The following is a 21,040-nucleotide window of genomic DNA, read 5'->3' on the forward strand; positions in this document are numbered from 1 at the left end:
TGTTTATGTATAGAAGTACATTTCATTTGAGGTTCTCTAGATGTGTTTGCTCTTTTTACTAGAGAAGTTACACTGTGCAAAGCTCAGCATAAAGTCTCTACTGTTGTATGTTATCTTTTCCACTCATGTATCTGTGATGAAGTCTCTACCTTTGTATGTTATCTCTTCCTGCATGTGATGAAGTCTCTACCTTTGTATGTTATCTCTTCCACTCATGTGTCTGTGACGCAAACATGCTTGAGTATAAATAAAGGGTGGTAACTGCTGCGGAGTGTGAGTCTAGATTAGATTAGATTAGATTAGATAGAACTTTATTAATCCCTCGGGTGGGTTCCTCTGGGAAATCCGTTTGAGCTCTCACCCGTGTGCACGTTAAACCTGCAAACCTGTCTGAGTGTCATTTATTCTGACCTGAGTTGCATTACAGGAAAACTCCTGACAGTGTTACAGTTTTTTTTGTTTTTTTTTAACTCCATGTTGCAGATATGTGCAATACGTCTTGCACAAGGGAAACAGCACATGATAAACACAAAACTTTAACACACTGGGTCCTTTTAGTCACTAAAACATCTTGGCTGTTTGAGGGTTAAACATATGAAGTGTACATGGTGAATACAATTGTACTGTTTGAGTGGGATCTGACATCAGGTGTTGACATTTATGTCTATTATCATTTTAATGACAGGATCTCACGGTGTTGTCATGATATCTGTCTCCTATGCTTCCACATTTGATTATAGTACTCCCAGCATAGGATTACTGTCTCCTAACAGCAGGTTGCAGCTGTGTGTAAGCACTGCAATGTACAGCTGTCTAGTTATTTACATGGCATGTTCTGGCAAGGAGAAGTTTCATGAGTTCAGCACTGCACGGGGCTTTATGTCACCAAAAGCAACATATGTGAGTGCGGGCAAGTTTTCTTTAGAGGGCTTTGCACTCAAACAGCTCTGCCTTTAACACATAAACATGCACATATGCACACTCACACACCGGATGTATCCTCCAGCTGTGGAAGCAGGCCTACCAAATGATCCCAAGGGAAAATAGTGGGGAGCAAAAAGGGGGTTAAAGGCAAGCGCAGAGAGATGGAGTTTCCTTATCTGGCCATGCTGCTTTGTATTTCTTTTTAAAACTCTAAAAGGTGGTTACTAGGGTTATTAACTCCCAAACACACATGCCAAACATAAACTTTGGTTGGGTGACTCAGCTATTGTCTGACTCACTTAGAGATGCACACACACAGACACAAAGAAACACCCCAAACCAATGTTCTGCCACACTTCATTAACAGTGGTGTGAGGGAGGTAAAGTGACCAAATGAAAGGGAAAAAGACAAGGTAGATATTTGACAAAGAACAAGAGGAATACGCTTCCTGCAGCTGTTTTACTGAGAGAGGAGGAGAGAGAGAGTGAGAGACGTTGAGGGAGGGAGGCAAGAGGAGAAGGAGGAAGGGAGGGGGAAAAAAAGCCAACTCATCTGACACAAACAGTGGGCCAAAGAAAGGGGAAGAGCAGGAGCAACACTGTCCAACAGGGGTGGAAAAATCAAAGTTGGAGAGAGTGAGGAAGAGCATAAAGAAGACTAGACAGAGAGGGAAAGAGCCTGAGAGACTCCACACAGACTGGAGACGGGAAGAAAAAAACTGTTTTAACTAGGCAAACAAAAGAAGAGAGCAGGGGGTGAATGAGAGAGGGGCCCCAGCGTTCAGAGGTAAGGAAACTATTAGCCTGCCATGGCTGAATGGATGCATTTCAGTGAGATCAGATGGAGTGACGGCGCTCCTATTTCTGCTCTGTGTTCAGTTGTTGCTATATATTTCCTCTATGCAATGCGTGTGTGTTGAGTTATGCGTGACAGATGAAACGGGGACAGAGGGAGGAGTGAGTGTGTGTGCAAAAGTGCGTTCAGCATACAGGGGTGAGAGAGTTTGGTTGGATCAAAGCTCCAGATGGACTTGAACGGGCTCTGGGTTCAGCTGGTTGGGTTTTCAAGTGAAGAAGTTGGAGTTTTAGATCCATGAAGTCTGAGTTAATGCAAGATACTGATAATCAATCGTGAACCTTTTAGAATCGGGGGGAGCTAATTTTATATCTGACATGCACATATATTATACAAAGTCTGGAGGATTCATGGTGGATATAGATCTGTGCTTGTAGGCGGTAAGTAGTAGTATATTTTTTGTGTGAAAAAGCAACCACGTGATGCATAGTTTGTGGCTTATTTAAAGTCAGAAAGTAAGAAGTAATGGGGTATGCCTCACTAATACCACAGACGTCACAGTGAGCTAACTGGAAATGACACTAGGGATCACTTTATTTCATCTTTATATAAATATTTCTGGAGGTTTTTAAATCTTTAGGCCAGTCCCACATTTTTAGAGGATCTCAAAATCGATTTAAGGAGTTATGAAATCACTGTTGAAAGGCGTATGTCACTAACAAAACATTCCCAGTAGATACAGAGTTGCATGGCATACTTTTCTTTCTTTTTTTTTTAACACATAAACTGAAGCATAAGGCTGATAAACCTGAGGAGAGGCATACAAGTCAGTCACAGCTAACCCAGAATGGAGGTTAAAGATTTTACTTTCCTACCAGCTTATAAGGGATTTATACATAAATCTGCTATTACACAGACACAAGTAGTGTGGTTGCAACTCTAAAACGTAGTAAAAAGTATACCGTTTGTAGTAAACCGTGCAGTCACATTAATTAATATCATGACGGGAGCTACCCCACTCCCACATTTTATCTGGAAACTTGGTCATACAATGAGGAAAGCCAGAAAGCAAGAGGGACAGGAAGTCAGGGTCAAACGGGTTAAAAGAGAGGGTATTCTTTATTTTCATGACCTCTTGCAGATATCTGGGTTGCGTAATTTACAAGTCCTCAGTGGTGATGATGAAGCAAACTGAGGCAGATTGAGGCCAGGAAGAGGCAGGACATTATTCTCTTAGCGGAGCATGTGATGCCCTGTGAACAGCAGGATGTTGAGGGAAGATCATTGAATCTAATTGTGAGCATAACGGAGCCATGAGGGGAGATGTCTGCAGGCAGGAAAAACAGGCCAGTCACGAAGGCTCTGTCAGGGTGGAGTTCAGCTTTTGGGTGCTTCGAGGATTTGAAGCAAAGCTGCTGTGTGCTTAAATATTTAACTGGAAAACTTTCTCTTTTTTTTGAGGTAGAACCACATGAACATAAAGTAACACTCAGCTAAGAGCATGATTACGTTCAAAGAAAGTGTGATGTTTATGGGTCAATATTAAATGAGCAAAGCGCGACCAGCATGGGAAGAAAATGAGTGTGTGATAGGATGTGCCGACCCTTAGCCCCTGTTTATTTTCGGATAGCTCATGTTTCAGAAGCTGGGAATGCTGGGAGAGGACAGTCCATGTCTGCTGGTGTTGTCAGAGCTTCTGCACTATCCCGGTCCTATTTAACGTGCACGTCAACTTCCAACGCTTAGATGGGCGTACAAAGCCTCCATATTTGATTCAGTCACTGTGTTACACCTGCTGTATAGTCTCACATGGGTCCTGACATGTGTTGAACTAGTTATTTATCTGAACAGATATGAAATGCCTTCATGTCATGGAGCCTAAAATAGCAGGAGAGAATTGATTTCCAACCCGGAGCACTTGTGCCAGTGGTGAATCATGTTGGTGCCAAGGGATTTATGGGAAGTGGTAATTTGATCAAATACATTATTATATAAAAGGGCTGATTTAATTTAGAGTTATCTCCACCCACTGAGCTATCACTAAGAGCACTGAAAAACACAACAAGGAGAAAGGGATAGCTAAATGCAGTAGACAGAGAAACAGTCCATCAAAAGTAACCAAGGAAATTGTTAAATAGATACATAAAAGTAAAAGATAAAGACTTGAAAACAGTGAATATGTAAAAATAACTACATTTAAAATAACAGAGTGGACTGGTAATTAGCTTAAATTAATATTTGCAGCTTAAATTTATAAAAGTAAAATCCCTGTTTTATCCATTAGTTTATCATGTAACCATTATAACATAAGAGGTGTCAGTGATGTCAGGTCTGTGGGGCATGTTTGATAAAACAAGAACTCAAGTATTAAATTTTATGAAGTATCTACATTTTGTACCTGAAAATAATTTTGGCTAAACGTGTCCCTTATTTCAAACATTTGTGCCAAATACTGAAGCTGCAACAATCTAAAGCCAATAAATGAAAGGTGATAATGGCAGCTACCTAAAGATCATAGTGAAAGGCAGCATGATAGAAAATATAGTCCAAACTAATCAGATATTCTTTACTTTCTCAGAAAACAGGATGTCGACCTTGCCATCAGAAAACAGCCTTGAAGATGCCTACAATCGCAGCTTCTGGATGGTATGTGTACTCTGTGTGTGTGCGGGGCTCTGGCTTTGTGTGTTTACATGTTTATACCTTATGATGGGACAGGGAGATATACTACACAAGATAGCTCCCCCCCGTATCTCAAGTCTGAGCGAACATGCAGCCAAAACAGTCCAGAGTTTTGTCGTTCAGGCAACACGACTTTTTAAACAAGGCTGTGTTTTCATTTTTAAGTATGAATAGTTACTCTCCGAACCGCCTCGCAAGGATTTAACACAGCTCTCGCTGAAGGCTTTTGGCTCATTGACTTATTCTATGTGTTTGTCTGGACTGAGTCTGGGGACCAAATAAAAAATGTTTTTTCCTATAAAAACTTAATGCTTTCACAGAAAGTTATTTTCTTTGTTTTTTTGTGCTCTTTTTTTTTTTGCATGAGACTTAACAGAATAGTTTGATATATATACTTAATATCTTGCCACCAGCTAGCCTTAGAACTATGGGAGCCATTTCACTTCCTGTTGATCCCATTGTGGAACATAACTGGCCGAAATTCAGTCTCAGGAGCAGCAGTGACAGCCCGTATGTAGCAAATGAAAATACAGCTGAAATAATTCTATGCAGCTCCTTGTAGAGAAAAAAAAAGAAACCTGAAATGCTTGCATTCTGCTAATACATCTTAATTTGTTTGTGAAGAATTTACATCAGGACCTCAAAGATGAGACAAGCGTATCCTGGATTATCCTCCTTTCTAAAACAAAATGGATTTAATGTTTTATTCAGTACGGGCTGAAATCGCTGACTGAGCCCATAAACTTATCAGAAAAGTGTTTACAGAGATCAGCTCCGAGGACTGTCTTACTATTGAATTATATGGGACACGAGGTCTTTCTGCAGCCACAGGTATCACCCCCTGGTGCACATGAAAAAAGAAATCAGGTTTACGCACTTTCAAGCTGGCTTCACTTTTCAGACCTTGAAGCTTTCTCCATTTTTTTTCTGTCTTTGGACGTGACACACTTTCTTAAGCACACATTTCCAAATGACAACTAAAACAGATGTTAGAAGTCAAGCCATAACAGAAACTTCCACATGTATACACAAAGCAGCTGGCTGTGGTGATTGAAGGTGACTGCTATCAGGGGGTCTGCTGCTGCTTGATGAATAAATATAAATTGACGAGTGCTGTAAAGTATCTCATGGTGCTTCAGTGTTCCCAGTACTGACAGAAAGGCCTTACTTAGGGTTCTGGTTTGGCTGGTTCAGTTAAGCAGGTGTCTCTACCTTATGTCTGAAGTGCAGAAGCCTGAGTTTGAGTCCACTCTCTCTCCTCCTCTTTCCTTTCTACGCTTCCCTGCAAAACTGTCAAAATGAAATCTCAAGAAAGAAAGATATTAAGTTAAAAAATCATCTAAAAATGTAACTATGTTTTCTATTTCAAAACCTCCTCTCCAAAATGGGCTACACGTCCATCGGGATCCATTCAGTGCAAACTGTATCAAGAAGTCTAAAAAGTTCTTGGTTATATTACATTGTTACACTTATTCCACTAGCATCTCCAGATGTCGCTAATTAACATGTTTATTTAATCCATAAGAAAACAACAGTACGCTTAGGACACGCTGATATATTAATGATGGATGTGTCCCAGTCCCAGATCGTTTCTTTACCTGGTGCAGTGATAACGAGGCTGCAGGCTAAGTGCCGAGCTCATTTAACAGGCTGCAGCTTCACACTAAACAGAGACATCAGAGAGGTACAGAATAAAATCTGCAGCACAAAAAGGAAAATAGGGATCAAGTTTAGACCTTCTGCTGCATTTTTATATACAATACAAAAGTGGCTTTTATTTCACAGCACCAACGTAGACAGAATGAGAAAAATAAACAGTCTGTAGAACAGACCTGTTTCCACAAACATAAAAGATAAATCCTAAGCATTATCTCTCTCACCGAAGCCTAAATGTACACACAGCATATCGGCCATATACCCATCTCTGTGAACTACCGTACACTCTGTTTACCAGTCATAGCCCAGTTTTGCCACCATATTTTAAGGCTGTAAACACTTCAGAGTGCCTGACTGTCTAATTTGAGTGTGCTGCCGCTTTAATATTGGCTTTGTCTGCTATTGGCCTCGATTGGCTGCCCCACTTTCATCTCTCCCCTCCTGTAATTTAGAAGCCTCCTGTTGTGCTGGATGTGTTTCCAGGCCAGTTCCCGTCTGTGTCATCCTGCCGCCGTGCTCAAAGGCTGCCTGCCTGTCATTATACTGCAAACTTCAGCTTTTCGGTTTTGCATTGGCAAAGTCACCTCAACTTTATACATAGTGATAACAGTCTCTGGACCCAGTGCATGTCCCTTTTAAAACATTAATGCCACAGTTATATAAAGGGATTATATATGCTATTACATGCTTTGTTATATTAAATAAGGGCATTCTGTGACAACTGCATGTCTGCTACTAAAGTAAAAATGCGATTATCACATATTTCAAACACATTTTCACTTGTTTTCAAGTAGAAAACTAAAGATTTAAGAGTTTGATTTGTAACAGACTTTCTTTTCCTTTCTAGAACAAACATTTTTGACTCGCTTTCCCTGAATCTGTCATCTGCTCTTTGCTTGAGTTGCGGTAAAGTCACTTTGGAGTATAGTCTGGAAATGTTTCTTTTATGCCATTTCATCTTTTATTAATACTTTTACTGCCATTGCTTTCACTACCTTTTACTTATTATACATTTACTTTAAAACTTTATCACAGCTACGAAGCATCAGAGCAGCGTCTACTGTGGTACTGCTACACTACTACCAGCTAATACTTTAACTTGACACACATATGCAGGTTGTGAAACATAAAATCTGGAAGACGTCAATTTCATCATCCCATCCATTCATCTACATTTAACACTAATGCAGTTCTATAATGAAAACTCGCCAGGCTTTTAACAGTTTGAATGCGATCATTTATTTATATGAGAGGTAATTTTTTTTCAGCAGAAGTCTTTAGTCATTTCCTTCGATACCGCTTTTGTTGCTTGGACTGATTCTCTAGTAGCGGATTTGCATCTGCCTCGGTTATTGGCCAACTGGGTCTCTGCAGCGTTGCCGCTGGCCTCAAACTGGATTCCTCAGCTGTTTCTGCTTAATTCGCAGACGAGTGAGGAAAGTCAGTGCAAACCACAACAGAGGGGAAAAGAAAGGAAGGATAGAGGAGGAAGGAGGAGGGCGCTTGTGTGAAACACTCCTCGTGATTAAAGCATTTAAAACTACAGTGTTTCATTAAAGGCACACTGAGGGCTCTGATTGCTTTTTTTGAAGGGTGTTAATACAGACAATGAAAAACTTTTACATTCAGGGTCTTTGTCCTTCTACGTGCAGCACTCTTTGAAGCACACTAAACTACGCTTGAACAGAAACATTAAAATGCAGGATTAGTAAACAAATCATTTGCAATTAGAATGAAAAAGAGAAAATATGAGTTAAGAAAAATGTCACATTATAATAAAGATGCCCTGCATCGGTTGATTGCTTTAGTTACCTGAAGCACAAAACTGCATATTTGTTTAATGTTTGCTGCTAGCACTACTTTTCACAAACAACAACTGACCTTTCTGTTGTCCCTGCATTTAATTAACTACTAATTAAGAGTCCCATTACAGACTTTGGACATTGGAAGCAAAGGCTGTTGTTGTAACTCTGGAGGCTTATCATCTTACACTGAATTTGCCAAAGAAAATAAGTAAAGAAGCGTATTCTGTGTTACAGTATCCAAAAGTATATGACGCACTGAAAGCACGCAGATAGTTTTACTATAGTCTCTTGGAGCTATCCAAGTAAGCCATGTCTGTGAGCCAACACGTACAAAACCCGTAACCAGAGCCCCAATATTGAGGTTATTAGTTACATGTGTGTTTGACAGGTAAAACATTGGATTTAGGGACGTCTTGTTCACTCATGTCTTTTTTTTTTTGTGGTATTTACATCAACTATATTGCCTCAAGTAATTTAAAACAGCATGGCGAACAATCACACTGAAGCAGCTGTCTAAATGTGTCAGTGACAACCAGATAGAGTCTGACAGAAAGTGAAAAAGAGAGTAGGAGTCAGTGCTGAGAAGGAGCTGATGACAGCTGCCAGGAAAATTGCAGAGATTTCCAAATTCCACATCCACAAACAACACACTTGCTTCAGAGATGTTATTACATTTAGGGCCCTGCCTCTGCTGCTCTCTTGTCCTCACTCTGTCTGGCTTTTTATGGACGGGCTTCGACCGCGCCTCACACTGTGGCCGGCATTTGTGCTACCAGCGGAAACTCCGTGCCAGTGAAGTGTCACTCGTGGCACGTGGGAGGATTAGCCTTACATTGCTGCTGCAGCGTCACAGCTATGGAAGGACTATGATGGAAAGGTAGCATTTCTACCTAATATTTGTCTTTTGTACTACAAAACAAAGGAATACTAAACATTCAAGAAATCACGCTTATGTGGACTTTCAGTTTTATAGGGGATGCTTTCACTTACTGAATCCAACATTTTGATTTCATGCATTAAACAGCAGCAAGAGTCTCACGTAGCAGTCATCATCTGGTCAGACAGTTTTCCATACATTATTTGTGAAAAGTAAAATAAAATTCAGTTTTCTTTTCATGTTGGTATTTTATTAAGAAGCATGTGGAAATAATTATTTTAGCTGTTTAGCTCAATTCACTCTTATCCTTGGTAGCACCCTCTGCTGTACCCCAGATTTAACTGCAGCCAACGTCTGCACAACACGATTAACAGGAAGACGGTAATGGGTGTATTTCATTTAGCTGTGGTACTGTGCATTATTCAGTGGAACTTAGTAAGACGTCATTATGACAATGATTTAGAGGATCATTTAGAGAAACACATCCATGTAAAAGTCTAACTAAATGAAATCAATACTATATATATTTACTATACATATGTAGAGTGAATGTGTGCAGCTGGAGTCTGCTTAGCATTGCAGAAAGCTGAAGCAACTGACAGCAAACCTCCAGAAAGTTACAGTTTCTGGCTAACAAATATTCTGGCACAAAACCATTAAAACAAATCATTGTTTTAAACACAAAATGTAATTAGTGAGCTTTAGATGAGCTTTAGATGTTTTGGAGGCTTTGTTTAAAGCCAGGCTTTAAACAAAGCCAAGCTTTGTTTGCAGTTCCTGAGAGCAGTCATATATTAAGGGAACAGTTAAGAGAGGGCTCAATCTTCTCACCTCTCTCTCAATGAGCTTCCACAGTATTGCAATCAAATCTCATTTTGAGTATAGATTATTAGTTGTTGCCAGGAAAATTGCTTCTGATATGTTAGTAGTGTGCAGTAAGGTTTGAACATGCAGGATCCACGGCTCCATTCAAGGGTTTGAGGGTTTAAACTGTACTAAATGTAGTTAAACAGTTACCCTTAAAATATGTGGCAAATTTATTTACAATTTAGACGAAGATTTGAATTCCCTTTTCTTGAGGACAAAATGACTTGCTGTTCAAACCTTCTGTTTACGAGGGGCAGCCAATCAGAAGACGGCTAGGTTAAAGGAAAGGGGGTGGACACAAGATTAACTGAGGGTCTGCACCAAGATCCATCATAGGTTAAATAAGGATTATTTTAAACTGTGACCCATACTAAGCTACTCTAGTAGAGCCCGAGATTAAAAACATGGCGCTGGAAATGACCATAATAGGTCTGCTTTGAGTAATCTAAACAACAAAACTGAGTTACTATAAAAAACGAAGCTTCAGGCAGTGGATATTTGCCCTAATATTTCTACTTATAATATTAGTCTATTTTTAATATGTTACTAATATTACAAATTAGAAGCAGTAGTAGTAACACGCAACAGTAGTGTGCTTGTAATACCAGTTGGAGTAATCTTTTTGTTTGTGTTATTCAGTTTTGGGTCTCCATATTTCCAAGAATACACTGAACAAATGTACCGTTTTGGATTCTCTGGCACTGAAATAAAAGAAACTGAATCACTGAACACTGGAACATTTTTTGTTAACTTCTAACTTTTTAAAGCCAAAAAATTAAAAAACTTTAGACTTTAAAGCATCAAATCAATTTAAACTTCCATCCACTTCATGTGTTTATGATGTGGAAAGCAAATCTTCCTCTCTCTTTGTGTCCTGGCAGCCTGGGAACTATCAGCGCACTGCGAAGCGAACAGAAGATGCTTTCCAGGCCTGTAATGACATAGTGGCATGTTTCCAAGAGAGAGCGCGCGTGGAGAGGCAGTACGCCCAGCAGCTCAGTGAATGGAGCAACAAGTGGAAGCCGGTGGTGGACTCTAGTAAGATCAGTAACCGCAACACATATGATGAACGTGGAAATGATCTTATTTCAAAATCATGTCCCAATTATTACTGAAATACAACAGTAATTTTAATGGTGTGTCATCTTCTTCTCCTCCTCCCTCCCTCAGGTCCTCTATATGGCTCTCTTATGAAGGCTTGGCAGTGTTTTCTGTCCTCCGCCGACAGGCTTGCCGCCCTACACGCCACCATCTGTCGCTCCCTGGTGTCGGAAGATGGGGACCGGGTCAGGACCTGGCAGAAGGACACCTTCCACAAGAAGTTATTTGGGGGTTTCAAGGAGTCCCACGACATTGAGACGGGGTTTGCACGTGCTCAGAAGCCGTGGGCCAAACGACTTAAAAAGGTCAGATTTTTTTCCAGATTTGTTTATGGTAGTTACACATCGTCATATTAATTAAAAGCTTTTGTCTGATCTCAGTCACTGAGCTGTGTACAAAGATATAAAATGCCACATTAAAGTTAGTTTAGTATGTTGTGAAGCAATAAATTACATACTGAGGCAGCCACTAAAGTACAGTTTGTCTTGGCGCTTGTGGCAGCTGTTATTTGTCACACTGCTTTGATTGGGATAATCTTTGAACAATATGTTCTTATTTTTCTTTTTTCTGCACACATGCTTTTTGCCTCTTTGAGCACTTTGTTTTAGAAGCAGTTTCAAAACGTACAGTATTATTTTACATTTAATTAAGCTCTTCCCAAATTCAGTCTTAAAAAATAAAGAATTTGTATTTACTGATATGTAAATTAACAATAAACTTGCAGCCTGGAGGCTTTTGAAGACCGCTACCATCTTACTCACTCACTCACATTTTTACTTAATCAACATTTTGACCATTTGGCTGTAGCTCAGGTGGCAGAGCCGATCAGCCACTAACCAGAAGGTCGGTGGTTCGATCGTAGGCTGCTCCTTGTCTGCATGCCAAATATCCTTGGGCAAGATACTAACCCCACGTTGCTCTCTGAAGCATCCATCGGAGTGCGAATGTGTATGAATGTTACTTAGAAAGCATCTAGAAAAATGTGCTGGTGTGAATGGGTGAATGCACAAGTTGTGTAAAGCGCTTTGAGTGCTCAGAAGAGTAGAAAAGCGCTATATAAGAACCAGTCCATTTACCATTTTGAAATTATTTCTCATTTAATGAAATCTTTAATGAAATAAGCTTCACCGATGCAATATTTTCCTTCCTGATTTTGAGAGATAAAAGTGGAGTGTAGTTCTCGCGCTCCAGCAGCAATATACCTGTTCCTAAAGAAAAACGTAGCTAATAATTTTTTTGTTAGTTTTTCTAGTGGTTAAAACCCCAAAGTGATCAGAGAGGTTGAAGTCATGTGTTTTTGTTTTAGATTTCTAAAGATTTAGCAACCACATTAGCTTCATTTATCAGACCTGAGAGGCTACGCACATGTTTTATTAGCAGTGTAACTGTTGATAATATATAAAATGAGGATGTAGCCATCTTGAGATTACACATTGGTTTTGAACTCTGCATTTTGAAGCCATAATGTCAGCTGCCATGTTGTTGTTGCACTTTATATGAGTAAAAGGATGCTAAGTAATCAGTGAATGCTAGCATGTTTGGTTCGCAAGTTGCATTCATAAACTGATAAACTACCCAGGTGCAACACACACTAGTTGAACATTTTAACATGGAAGTCTGTGGAGATTCACTCACTCTCGTGAAGCCAGCCTCAAGTGGTCACCAGAGGAACTACAGTTTTTGCTACTTCCTGCTTAACTTCATTTTGCTTAGCTTCTCTGGAGGTTTACTCTGGAGTCTAACTTAGTGCTAGTGGAGTCCATGTAAAGTCTCTGTAACCACTAGAGGGCATCAATACATCTTTTATATACAGTCCATGGCTTCACAGCTCCACTCCAGACAGCTCTGGTCATCATGACATTTTAATGTTCGCTTCTGGGAGCCTTTTCTCTGTGACATTCCCAAGCCTTATTTTGTGCCAGTGCCAGAAACCCAGTTCTCAAGAGTGTTTGTGTTCTGATGCAATGAGCCACTTGAATCTGTACCTTACAGTGAAATGAGAGCAGCAAGGGACATGCATCAAAAATATAATTTTGCCTCAAAAGACGAGCCCTTAGGGGATCAATTTTTCATATATACTAGAAGTGACTGTGGCATCGCAGATGGTTTCTCATTAAGTAAATGGCCTCAATTCAAATACTATATTTAGAAAACAGGAAGCTAATGCACTGCTATTTCAAAATGAATTTATTCAGTAATGTGCTTTTCAGAGTCAGGTGCATCTTAGCTTAAGTGCCTCTGAAGTGCCTGTAAGTGAATTGTATGATTCCTGGTGTTAGTGTAATCGGTGTATTTCTATCCCTATCTATTGTGCATTGACTCCATATAGTCAGTCTGTGCTTTGGTTTGCATCCACAGCTGGATAAAGCAAGAAGAGCATACCATAAAGTGAGCCGTAAAGAGCAGGTAGCCAGAGAGCGAGAGGCACACGCTCAGGGAAACCCGGACGTCTCCATAGACAAACAGAAGAAGATCCAGGAGGAGAGAGAAGTGGCTCAACAGGAGGCCGAGAAGGTGCACACCACATGTCACTACTTTCTTATTTTTTTTCTTAGTTTTTTAATTTTCTTTTCTTAAACTTTCTGTAAGTTTTGTCTTACGTGCACTGTGGAGTTTCTGGCCACGGAGCATAAAAAAAAATACTATTGCATAATTATTAATTAATTAAAACAGGTGAAGCATGAATGATGAGTTAAGGAATCTCACTTTGGAATCTGAGTAGATCCGTACCTTACCACTGATGCTCGGTGGAAGGGTGCCTGTTACAATCCTGGTTTACCAAGAGAAAGGGGAGTGACATTAATAAACCACAGGGAAAAGGTTTAGTGACTGTTAAGTAGGTTATTGTGTTCCTTTATGGTTTTAAACTAATAAATCAGAGGGCATGTGGATGCAACTCCACATGCTAAGTATGTAATATCTGTATTCTAGTTATCAAAAGCAAAGAAATTAATTACACGTCTTACTAGCCTGTCCAAAGCAAACGTTAGGGAGAAAAGAAAGACCCTTATTACTAGTATCTCTAATAAAAGGAATCTAACTGTGTAGTGAACAATAAGTAGAAGTACTGTTACCTTTCCTAATTTACAAATCCCCCAAGTGGAGAGCAAAACAAGCAAGTTGATGAATCAGAACCTAGCAGGCGTAAACCCTTCACTATAAATTACGTGACCAAAGTACAAGTAACCATTCCAAACATGGAAAAGACTGCTCCCTGGCCTGACAGCCCCTTTTAAAGCAGCTGCAATAATTAGCCCCGCTGCGGTTGGAGTATGGCGCCAGATGAATCAAAGTGGCAGCAGGTAAAACACAGAAGGAGCAAACAATTGCGGAAGGCAGGATGACGGACAGGTGCCAGCACCAATCAGCAGCATAGTTAGTCTCCAGAGTAGCGCAGAAAACAGTCAAATTATACAAACGGGACAGAGTGGAGCGACCAAGGAGTGCAAGAGTGCTGGAAATGTTTCGTGTGGTTTAAATCAGTCATCTTCATATCCTCTCACAAGTTTATGACGTGGTTTCTGCTGTTGTACTGTAATAATGTCTACTTCACAGGAAACCTGTGATGTCAGCACTGGGGTGAAGCGTTATATCAAGTTAAAATTCATTACCAGTTGTGACTGCATAGTCTATGGGAGGTTAAATGTTGCAATTTTTTGCTTTGTTAATATTTTTATATCAGTTAATCACCTGACTGAACCTGGTGAAATCATTTTGAAATGGTTTTGTTTATCTTGGCGAGCTAGCTTCAGTTTATCAAAGTTTTTTCTTAGAAGACTGTTGTTGAAGTTCTTTGTTTCGCATGTTTTTAGTGGGATGAAATGTTTTGTGTAAGACATTCGACACACATTTAATACAATTTTTGTTTTGCTTTTTTGACAGTTAGATTTCCACCGCTCAAGTTTTATTTGCCAATTTGGTTTGAAATACTTTCAGGTCCGTGCCCGCTACGAGAAGGTCCTGGAGGAGGTGAACAACTATGCTCCTCGCTACATGGAGGAGATGGAGTCCGTCTTTGACCAATCACAGGAGGAGGAGCGCAAGAGGATTGTATTTCTCAAACAGGCTTTCCTCTCCATCCACAAACACCTGGACATTACCAACAATGAGAGGTGAAGCACGGTGCTTTGTACGTGTGCGGTGTTGAGAAAAGGTGCTGCTGCCGCTGCTGATTAGAGGATTGATGCATTTGATTAAACAAGTAGCACAGATTCGTCTTATGTGTGAACCCTGCAGCTTGTGTCGGGCTGTCTTTAGAGTTAAGTATGTTGAAATCAATAATTTGACTTAATTTACCTCTAATTAAAAGCTATACCACTACATATTAGCACATCACCGACTCTCTTCTACTCTGATAAAGGAAATACTGGATACGATGGCAACTTAATTACTTTATAAAAATGAGCCAAAGCCACAGGGAGAGGAGAGAAATTATATACACTATTAATCTGCTTAATTTGGGGGGAACACTTAACTTAAAGTGTCCCGGATTGCAGTGTAAGTGAATTAAGTATGTTTTTAATTATATAATCATCAGTATCCAGAGTACACATAAAATTTGTAACATATATTCCAGATCATTGGGTTTCTTATAGCATGGTGTTTATTAAGTACTATGAGGCATACTATACCTAAAGGACACAGGGTATTTCCAGCAGTGTGAACCTCTCTGAAGCTAAATGTGAGAGAAGAGCTGTGGAAAATATCCAAAATTCACACGAGACAGCACGACTGTTTTTGATAAGTAGGATTATTGGAGGAGAGATGATCTCTTCCAGCAAAATTTTAGGAACGGATCAGCATAGATTAAAATCAAATTTGAGTTTTTTGTGTTTATCTCTCGGCATTTAGTGTGCGGGCCGTGTACAATGAGCTCCACAACACACTGATGGCCATCGATGAGCAAGAGGACCTTCGCTGGTGGAAAAACACCCACGGCCCGGGCATGCCAACTGACTGGCCTCACTTCCAGGTATTTCCCTTTATTTTCCAGCATTTTAAGTTTAACTCTGTGCACTTTATTTATGTTACTTATATTCCAATTTTTTTTCAGGAATGGACACCTGAAAAGAAAAGCAAAAAAGGGAAAAAAGAAGTGGAAAAATCAGGAACAATAGAGAAGAGGTGAAGATATTATTCCGAACGGGAACTGTTAATGTTGTCTAGCTTTTTTTTGAAGCAATCAAAGATTAATCTCTTTCTTCTCTTTTTTCCACTGACAGCGTGATGATCGGGGGAGTGAAAGTAAGAGCTCTGTATGATTACGTCGGCCAGGAGACAGATGAGCTGTCCTTTAAAGCAGGTAAACACTGCAAGATGAATGACGTCACTGTGAACTCAGCCGCGTCTCTGTATATTCATATTTTGAAGCCTCAGCTTTGGCTTTAAGGCTGCAGTCATGTTTTTGGAGCCAGAATGTGGACCATATTTGGAGGAGAGGGCGCAGGGCTCACATAAATACTTTCCTGCCTAGTGTATGGGCTCAGTCACACATTCTGGCTCACACTGAATACAAAATTAAGTCCATACCATATTTCAAAGTGGAGGATTAGCTGTTGTATGAAACCGCACACTCATTGGCTTGCAAACTTTCAATTCCAGTGGGGTAGCCAGTCAGAACTGACCCTCTTTGTTAGGTTTTTGCATCCTATATGGTCAACAGCAGAAAAGCTTTTCTCAGTGACCTGAAGCTGTCATTCAAAGAGGCCACATTGCTACATCAATGTCGAGTCAAGCCATTCATTTGTACTGTACATTAAAAAATAACCGTTAACAATCCAAGTATACAAAAGTATATGAAATATACAGAGACCAGCAGTGCCAACGTATTTTGGTCTCAGTGTTTTAAGTTGATTTTAAGTTTTTAGATTCTTTTTCTCACAGTTTTTGATTATTGTTGGGTTCCTGTTTCACATCTTTATTATCCTAGTGCGCCTTATTTGGTTCCTGTTTCTAGTTCACGATCATTCTGGTAATGAGTTTCAGCATTGTTTTGTTTCATGTCTTGGTTGCTATTCGTTGCAGTTATACTTCGCAGTTCCTTCCTCTATCTCATCTTTCTGTTAGTGTCTGCACCACATTTTTCAGGTCTGGTCTGATTTTAGTGTGTCTTTTGGTTGTTTTCTTTTTATATGTTGAAGGCTGTGTTCCTTTCACGCCTTGCATTATTTTTACTTTTTCCTTTAGTGATTCTTTTCATCTGTGTCTCAATCCCAAGGGTCTTCCTCTTTTTTTTTTTTTTTTTTGTTACTCTTTAAGTTTTCCCAGATTATTTGATAGCTTTTGTACATTTTGATTAGTTGCCCTTATTTACCCATCTTGACTTCTCTGGACTTTAGTATATCAGCTTGAAAATAAAGCTAGAAACATATTTATGTATCGATGGCAACTTTATCGGTGAATCTTTGGGTATTAGCTTTTGAAGGCTGCCTCAAGTGGCCGTTAGAGAAACTGCACTTTGGTGCCTTACTTGCTGAAAGCAGCTTTATTTCAAATGTACTACGACTATTATTACATGAAATTACTAAGCAGAATGGTTTGAATCATTGATTTTACAGTTAAATAAAATATACGTTTAAACTGTTATAGGCTCTTTTTTTATGGTTGCTGGCCTGACAAAACAAATAAGGGTTATAAGGCTTCGCTCACCCCAACTGTTTGCAGAAGACGGCCGCCCCTCCCTGAGCCTGGTTCTGCCAGAGGTTTCTTCCTGTTAAAAAGGAGTTTTTCCTTCCCACTGTCGCCAAAGTGCTCATAGGGGGTCATATGATTTTTGGGTTTTTCCTCTGTATGTGTTATTGTAGGGTCTACCTTACAATATAAAGCACCTTGAGGTGACTGTTATATATAAATAATATTGAATTGAATTGAATAGATGTTTAAAAAAATGTTGCAATAGTTTTAAAAAATTTTCTCTTCCTCCCTCCAGGTGAAGAGTTTCTAAAGATCGAGGATGAGGATGACCAAGGATGGTGTCGAGGGAAGAAGGATGATGGGTGGGAGGGGCTTTACCCAGCCAACTACGTGGAGGTGGTGTAGTTACCTGAATGTGAAAGATCTTTGTTATATCAAATACCACATGACAGCCTGAGTAAATATATAAACGTCTAAAACACAAAATCAGTGCTGTAAAAGTCCACATGAAGTAGCTGTTAGCCAAAGAAGTGTGTCAGCACAAGACGATGGAGATTTTGACATACAGAGATTTTTTAAAAGTGCCCAGGTTTGTAATCTTTTGAAGGACTTTTGATATATGTTTTAATATACACACTATGCATAGACCACTTGTATTGAAGCCATATAAATAAACAATGCTTTAATGTAAAGAAAGAAATAACATGCTGGAGTATAACGGTACACAGTTATTTGGTGCTGGAGTCAGTGGTGTAGCCAGAACATTTTAAAGGGGTGGCCAAGCTAAGACCATTACATCCATCGTCATATGGATTTTTATTTTTCCTGCATGGAAAATCACTGCAGGTCAGAGAATGTATGAGTATGTTTGTACATAGCCCTTTAATAGGTGTCATTATTGGTTATGTGGGGTGGCCACAGGGCTAGTCTACAGCAGCCATCTCCTGCCACCCCTTGGCTTATCCCCTGAATAAAATGTGTGTGGGACTGCTATTTTCTTTAAGCTGTTTTTTAAGCCTCATGCGATTAAAATGCTCACAAAGCCTCACAATATATGAAGAAAGCGTTGCTAAAACTGTGATTATAATTATTCCGAAGCAGCCGTACAGTTGGAGTCAGCCTAATAGATGCAGAAAGCCATGTCGACTGTATTTCTCTTCTGTTTTTGTGGTTTAAAGGAACAGAAAGTCATTAGGAATCCTGTATAACCCTCAGTTAGCCAACAGTGAAGCTGTTTTACCCACACCAGCATCCACTCACACCCCACAAAGTCCAATGCTGTCTTAGTTCATACAGAGTTGACTTAAATCAGCTTTCATCACTATTTTCCTATTAAGAATTTATTGCTTGACTATTTGTATGTGATAGAGATTGAACCCAGTGGCAAACCCAGAAGAGAATCCAGAGAATATTCAAGCAACTCTTAATATTTCACCTCGCTGGTTTTACTCTTTCGAGCTCACAGCTTTACAGTTTTGGTTCACCCTTACTCAAGCTGAGAAAATGCTCTTAAAATCCACTCAATGTGACCTTAGCAGCACCAGCTACAGCAGACAAACAGACACACTTAGCAGCTAAATCACCAAATATTTCCAACAAGGCTAAAAACACAACTAAATGTTTTTATATTGCTTCAAATGTCTTTATCAATTTGCAGCTGTTCATCATTTTGAGATTCTTATTGCTTGTCCTTTTCTGCCCAGCCTTTGCATCGGTGAGGGAAATGCTTGCAGTCAGGGTTGCCATATACTCTTTGTGAAGGCAACACGATCATTACTGGTTTGTTTCCACTGACCCCAATCAGTCAGTCCAAGTTTAACACCCTCCGCTGGAATGACACTGCAGTTTAAGAAACAGTTTATGGTGTAATATTTCTTCACCAGTATTGTACCTGCTAAACTGAACCAGTAACTGTTAGAGGTCTGTTAACACGTATTACATTAAAAACAAGCAGGTATATTAAACTGCAGGTTATTATAAACACTTATTTTTCATGCCTTGTTACAAAATATGATGAAGGCTGAAAAACAGATTTAATAACACGCTGACATAAACAATAAAACTTCCTAGCTGGGCCTTGTTAGCATACATTGCATTATATTTTTACACACTCCCTAAATTTTGTATTCCTACGCTTTGTTATTCATTATCACTCACACAGCATATAAACAGGACAGCTTTACAGTCATTAGAAGCCATATTTTGGGATAGTGGGTCAGCCAGTGGCTTGTGGGCTTTCACTGTGCAAGGCTGGGCCCGAGCTATTTTAGCAACTAAAATGTCTGAGTGGGGTTATTTAATACCCCGTTATGTTTATTCAGGACTACTTCATTTCTATTTGTGTTTGTTATACCTGCTTATTCCTCTACCTGTGATAGATTTTCCAGTGTTAACACGAGCTGTTTTCATTGTCACTTTGGGCATTAAGTATCTGCGAAGAACATCGCAATGTAGATTTAAACAAAAACCTGCAATGGAAAACATGGATTGCAGGGATCATACATATGACTTCACACAACTATCAGTTACCTCTTGCACATCAATGTGCCACCTCATGTAAAACACCATAAAACTGTGGGAGAGGTTCAGTTCAGCTTTATCATATATCGCCAAATCACAACAAATTCCCCTTTTTATTTTGTAAGATAAAGACCCGACTATGGTACAGAGGTGAAAGTTCATTATAGGAAACATTTTAGCAGATAAATATACACAACTTCAAACAGATACAAATGTAAAGATCTGTAGAGCAATTGAGAGAACAGAAAACTGCCCAACTAGCTATGTGATCCAACCTGCATACAAGAAGTAAATCTGTTTCCAAGAAAGCCTTTTTTCACCTCACCTGCCTGCTGCTGGCTGCCTGCCTCATTTTTACGTTAAAATTTGTTCAACTCTGCAGCACAAGTAATTGAAAATATTAGGTTTAGATGTGAAAGCGCCTTTGCACTGAACCTCGGAGTCCCCTCCTGGTTAGGAGGCCTTTCAAAGTTTAGCAACTCTATCACGAAAATCATAAATGAGGTGCATGCAGGGCTTTGAAGATCAAAGAGGAAAAGTGCTTAAAGATGAAGTCCATTCATAATTTAAAAATTTTGATGTTGCACCTTTAGTTAAAGGAGAAGTCTTTCTCCAGGTGAGCCCTATTATCTGTCATTATGGTTCACAATGATCTTTGCTGTGGGACTAAAATCATTAAAGCATTGAGTTGCTTTTAGATGAGGAGAAAATGTCATGGGGAATAGTAATATTTCCTAGCATGTCACACTGTTCCTTCTGGGTAACTCCTGGGGAACAGTTAGTCTTTCTGTCTGTCTGTAATATCTAATCTTCTGTTATTAAATTGTAACTATCACAGAGAGCATCTTTACCAAAGTGAGGAACGTGCTGGGTTTGCCTATTATAGTATCTCTATATGTGCTGTTGCTGTGTGTCATTCTTTGTCATGTAAATGTATGACCTTTCAAATCCCCTGTCTTTTTAAAATAAAAACCGAAACTGTTACACAAACAAAAGAAGTTTTATTAGATGTGGGATGGAAAGTGTGTGTTGTGTGAGACAGAGAAAAAGAGTCATTAGTGTGTGTGTGTTATGAATCACTATGACATCACCCCCTGGAGTCCCACAGTCCTCCCTGTGGATGTTATTACATGTACGTACACACACACACACACACACACACACACACACACACACACA

At 39.5% G+C, this 21,040-nt stretch overlaps 1 protein-coding gene across 2 annotated transcripts; it reads left to right on the forward strand.

Moving 5' to 3' along the window:
* The first annotated feature begins 1,459 nt into the window (after positions 1 to 1,459).
* On the forward strand, positions 1,460 to 20,851 carry si:ch211-51c14.1 (protein kinase C and casein kinase substrate in neurons protein 3). 2 transcript variants are annotated; one of them, XM_005921786.3, is made up of 10 exons: positions 1,460 to 1,711; positions 4,299 to 4,366; positions 10,489 to 10,645; positions 10,778 to 11,013; positions 13,067 to 13,222; positions 14,645 to 14,820; positions 15,560 to 15,680; positions 15,762 to 15,832; positions 15,931 to 16,010; positions 17,637 to 20,851. In XM_005921786.3, exons 2-10 carry the CDS (start codon positions 4,307 to 4,309, stop codon positions 17,744 to 17,746), a joined length of 1,167 nt encoding a protein of 388 aa, XP_005921848.1. In that variant the 5' UTR covers positions 1,460 to 1,711; positions 4,299 to 4,306; the 3' UTR covers positions 17,747 to 20,851. The 2 variants fall into 2 exon arrangements, with proteins under 2 accessions (XP_005921848.1, XP_005921849.1); XM_005921787.3 differs by lacking the exon at positions 1,460 to 1,711 and adding an exon at positions 1,774 to 2,160.
* The last annotated feature ends 189 nt before the right edge of the window (positions 20,852 to 21,040 follow it).

The sequence above is a fragment of the Haplochromis burtoni genome, unplaced genomic scaffold (assembly GCF_018398535.1).
Source record: "Haplochromis burtoni strain Fernald_Lab_line unplaced genomic scaffold, NCSU_Asbu1 Contig_52, whole genome shotgun sequence".
In the NCBI taxonomy this organism is placed as follows: Eukaryota; Metazoa; Chordata; class Actinopteri; order Cichliformes; family Cichlidae; genus Haplochromis; species Haplochromis burtoni.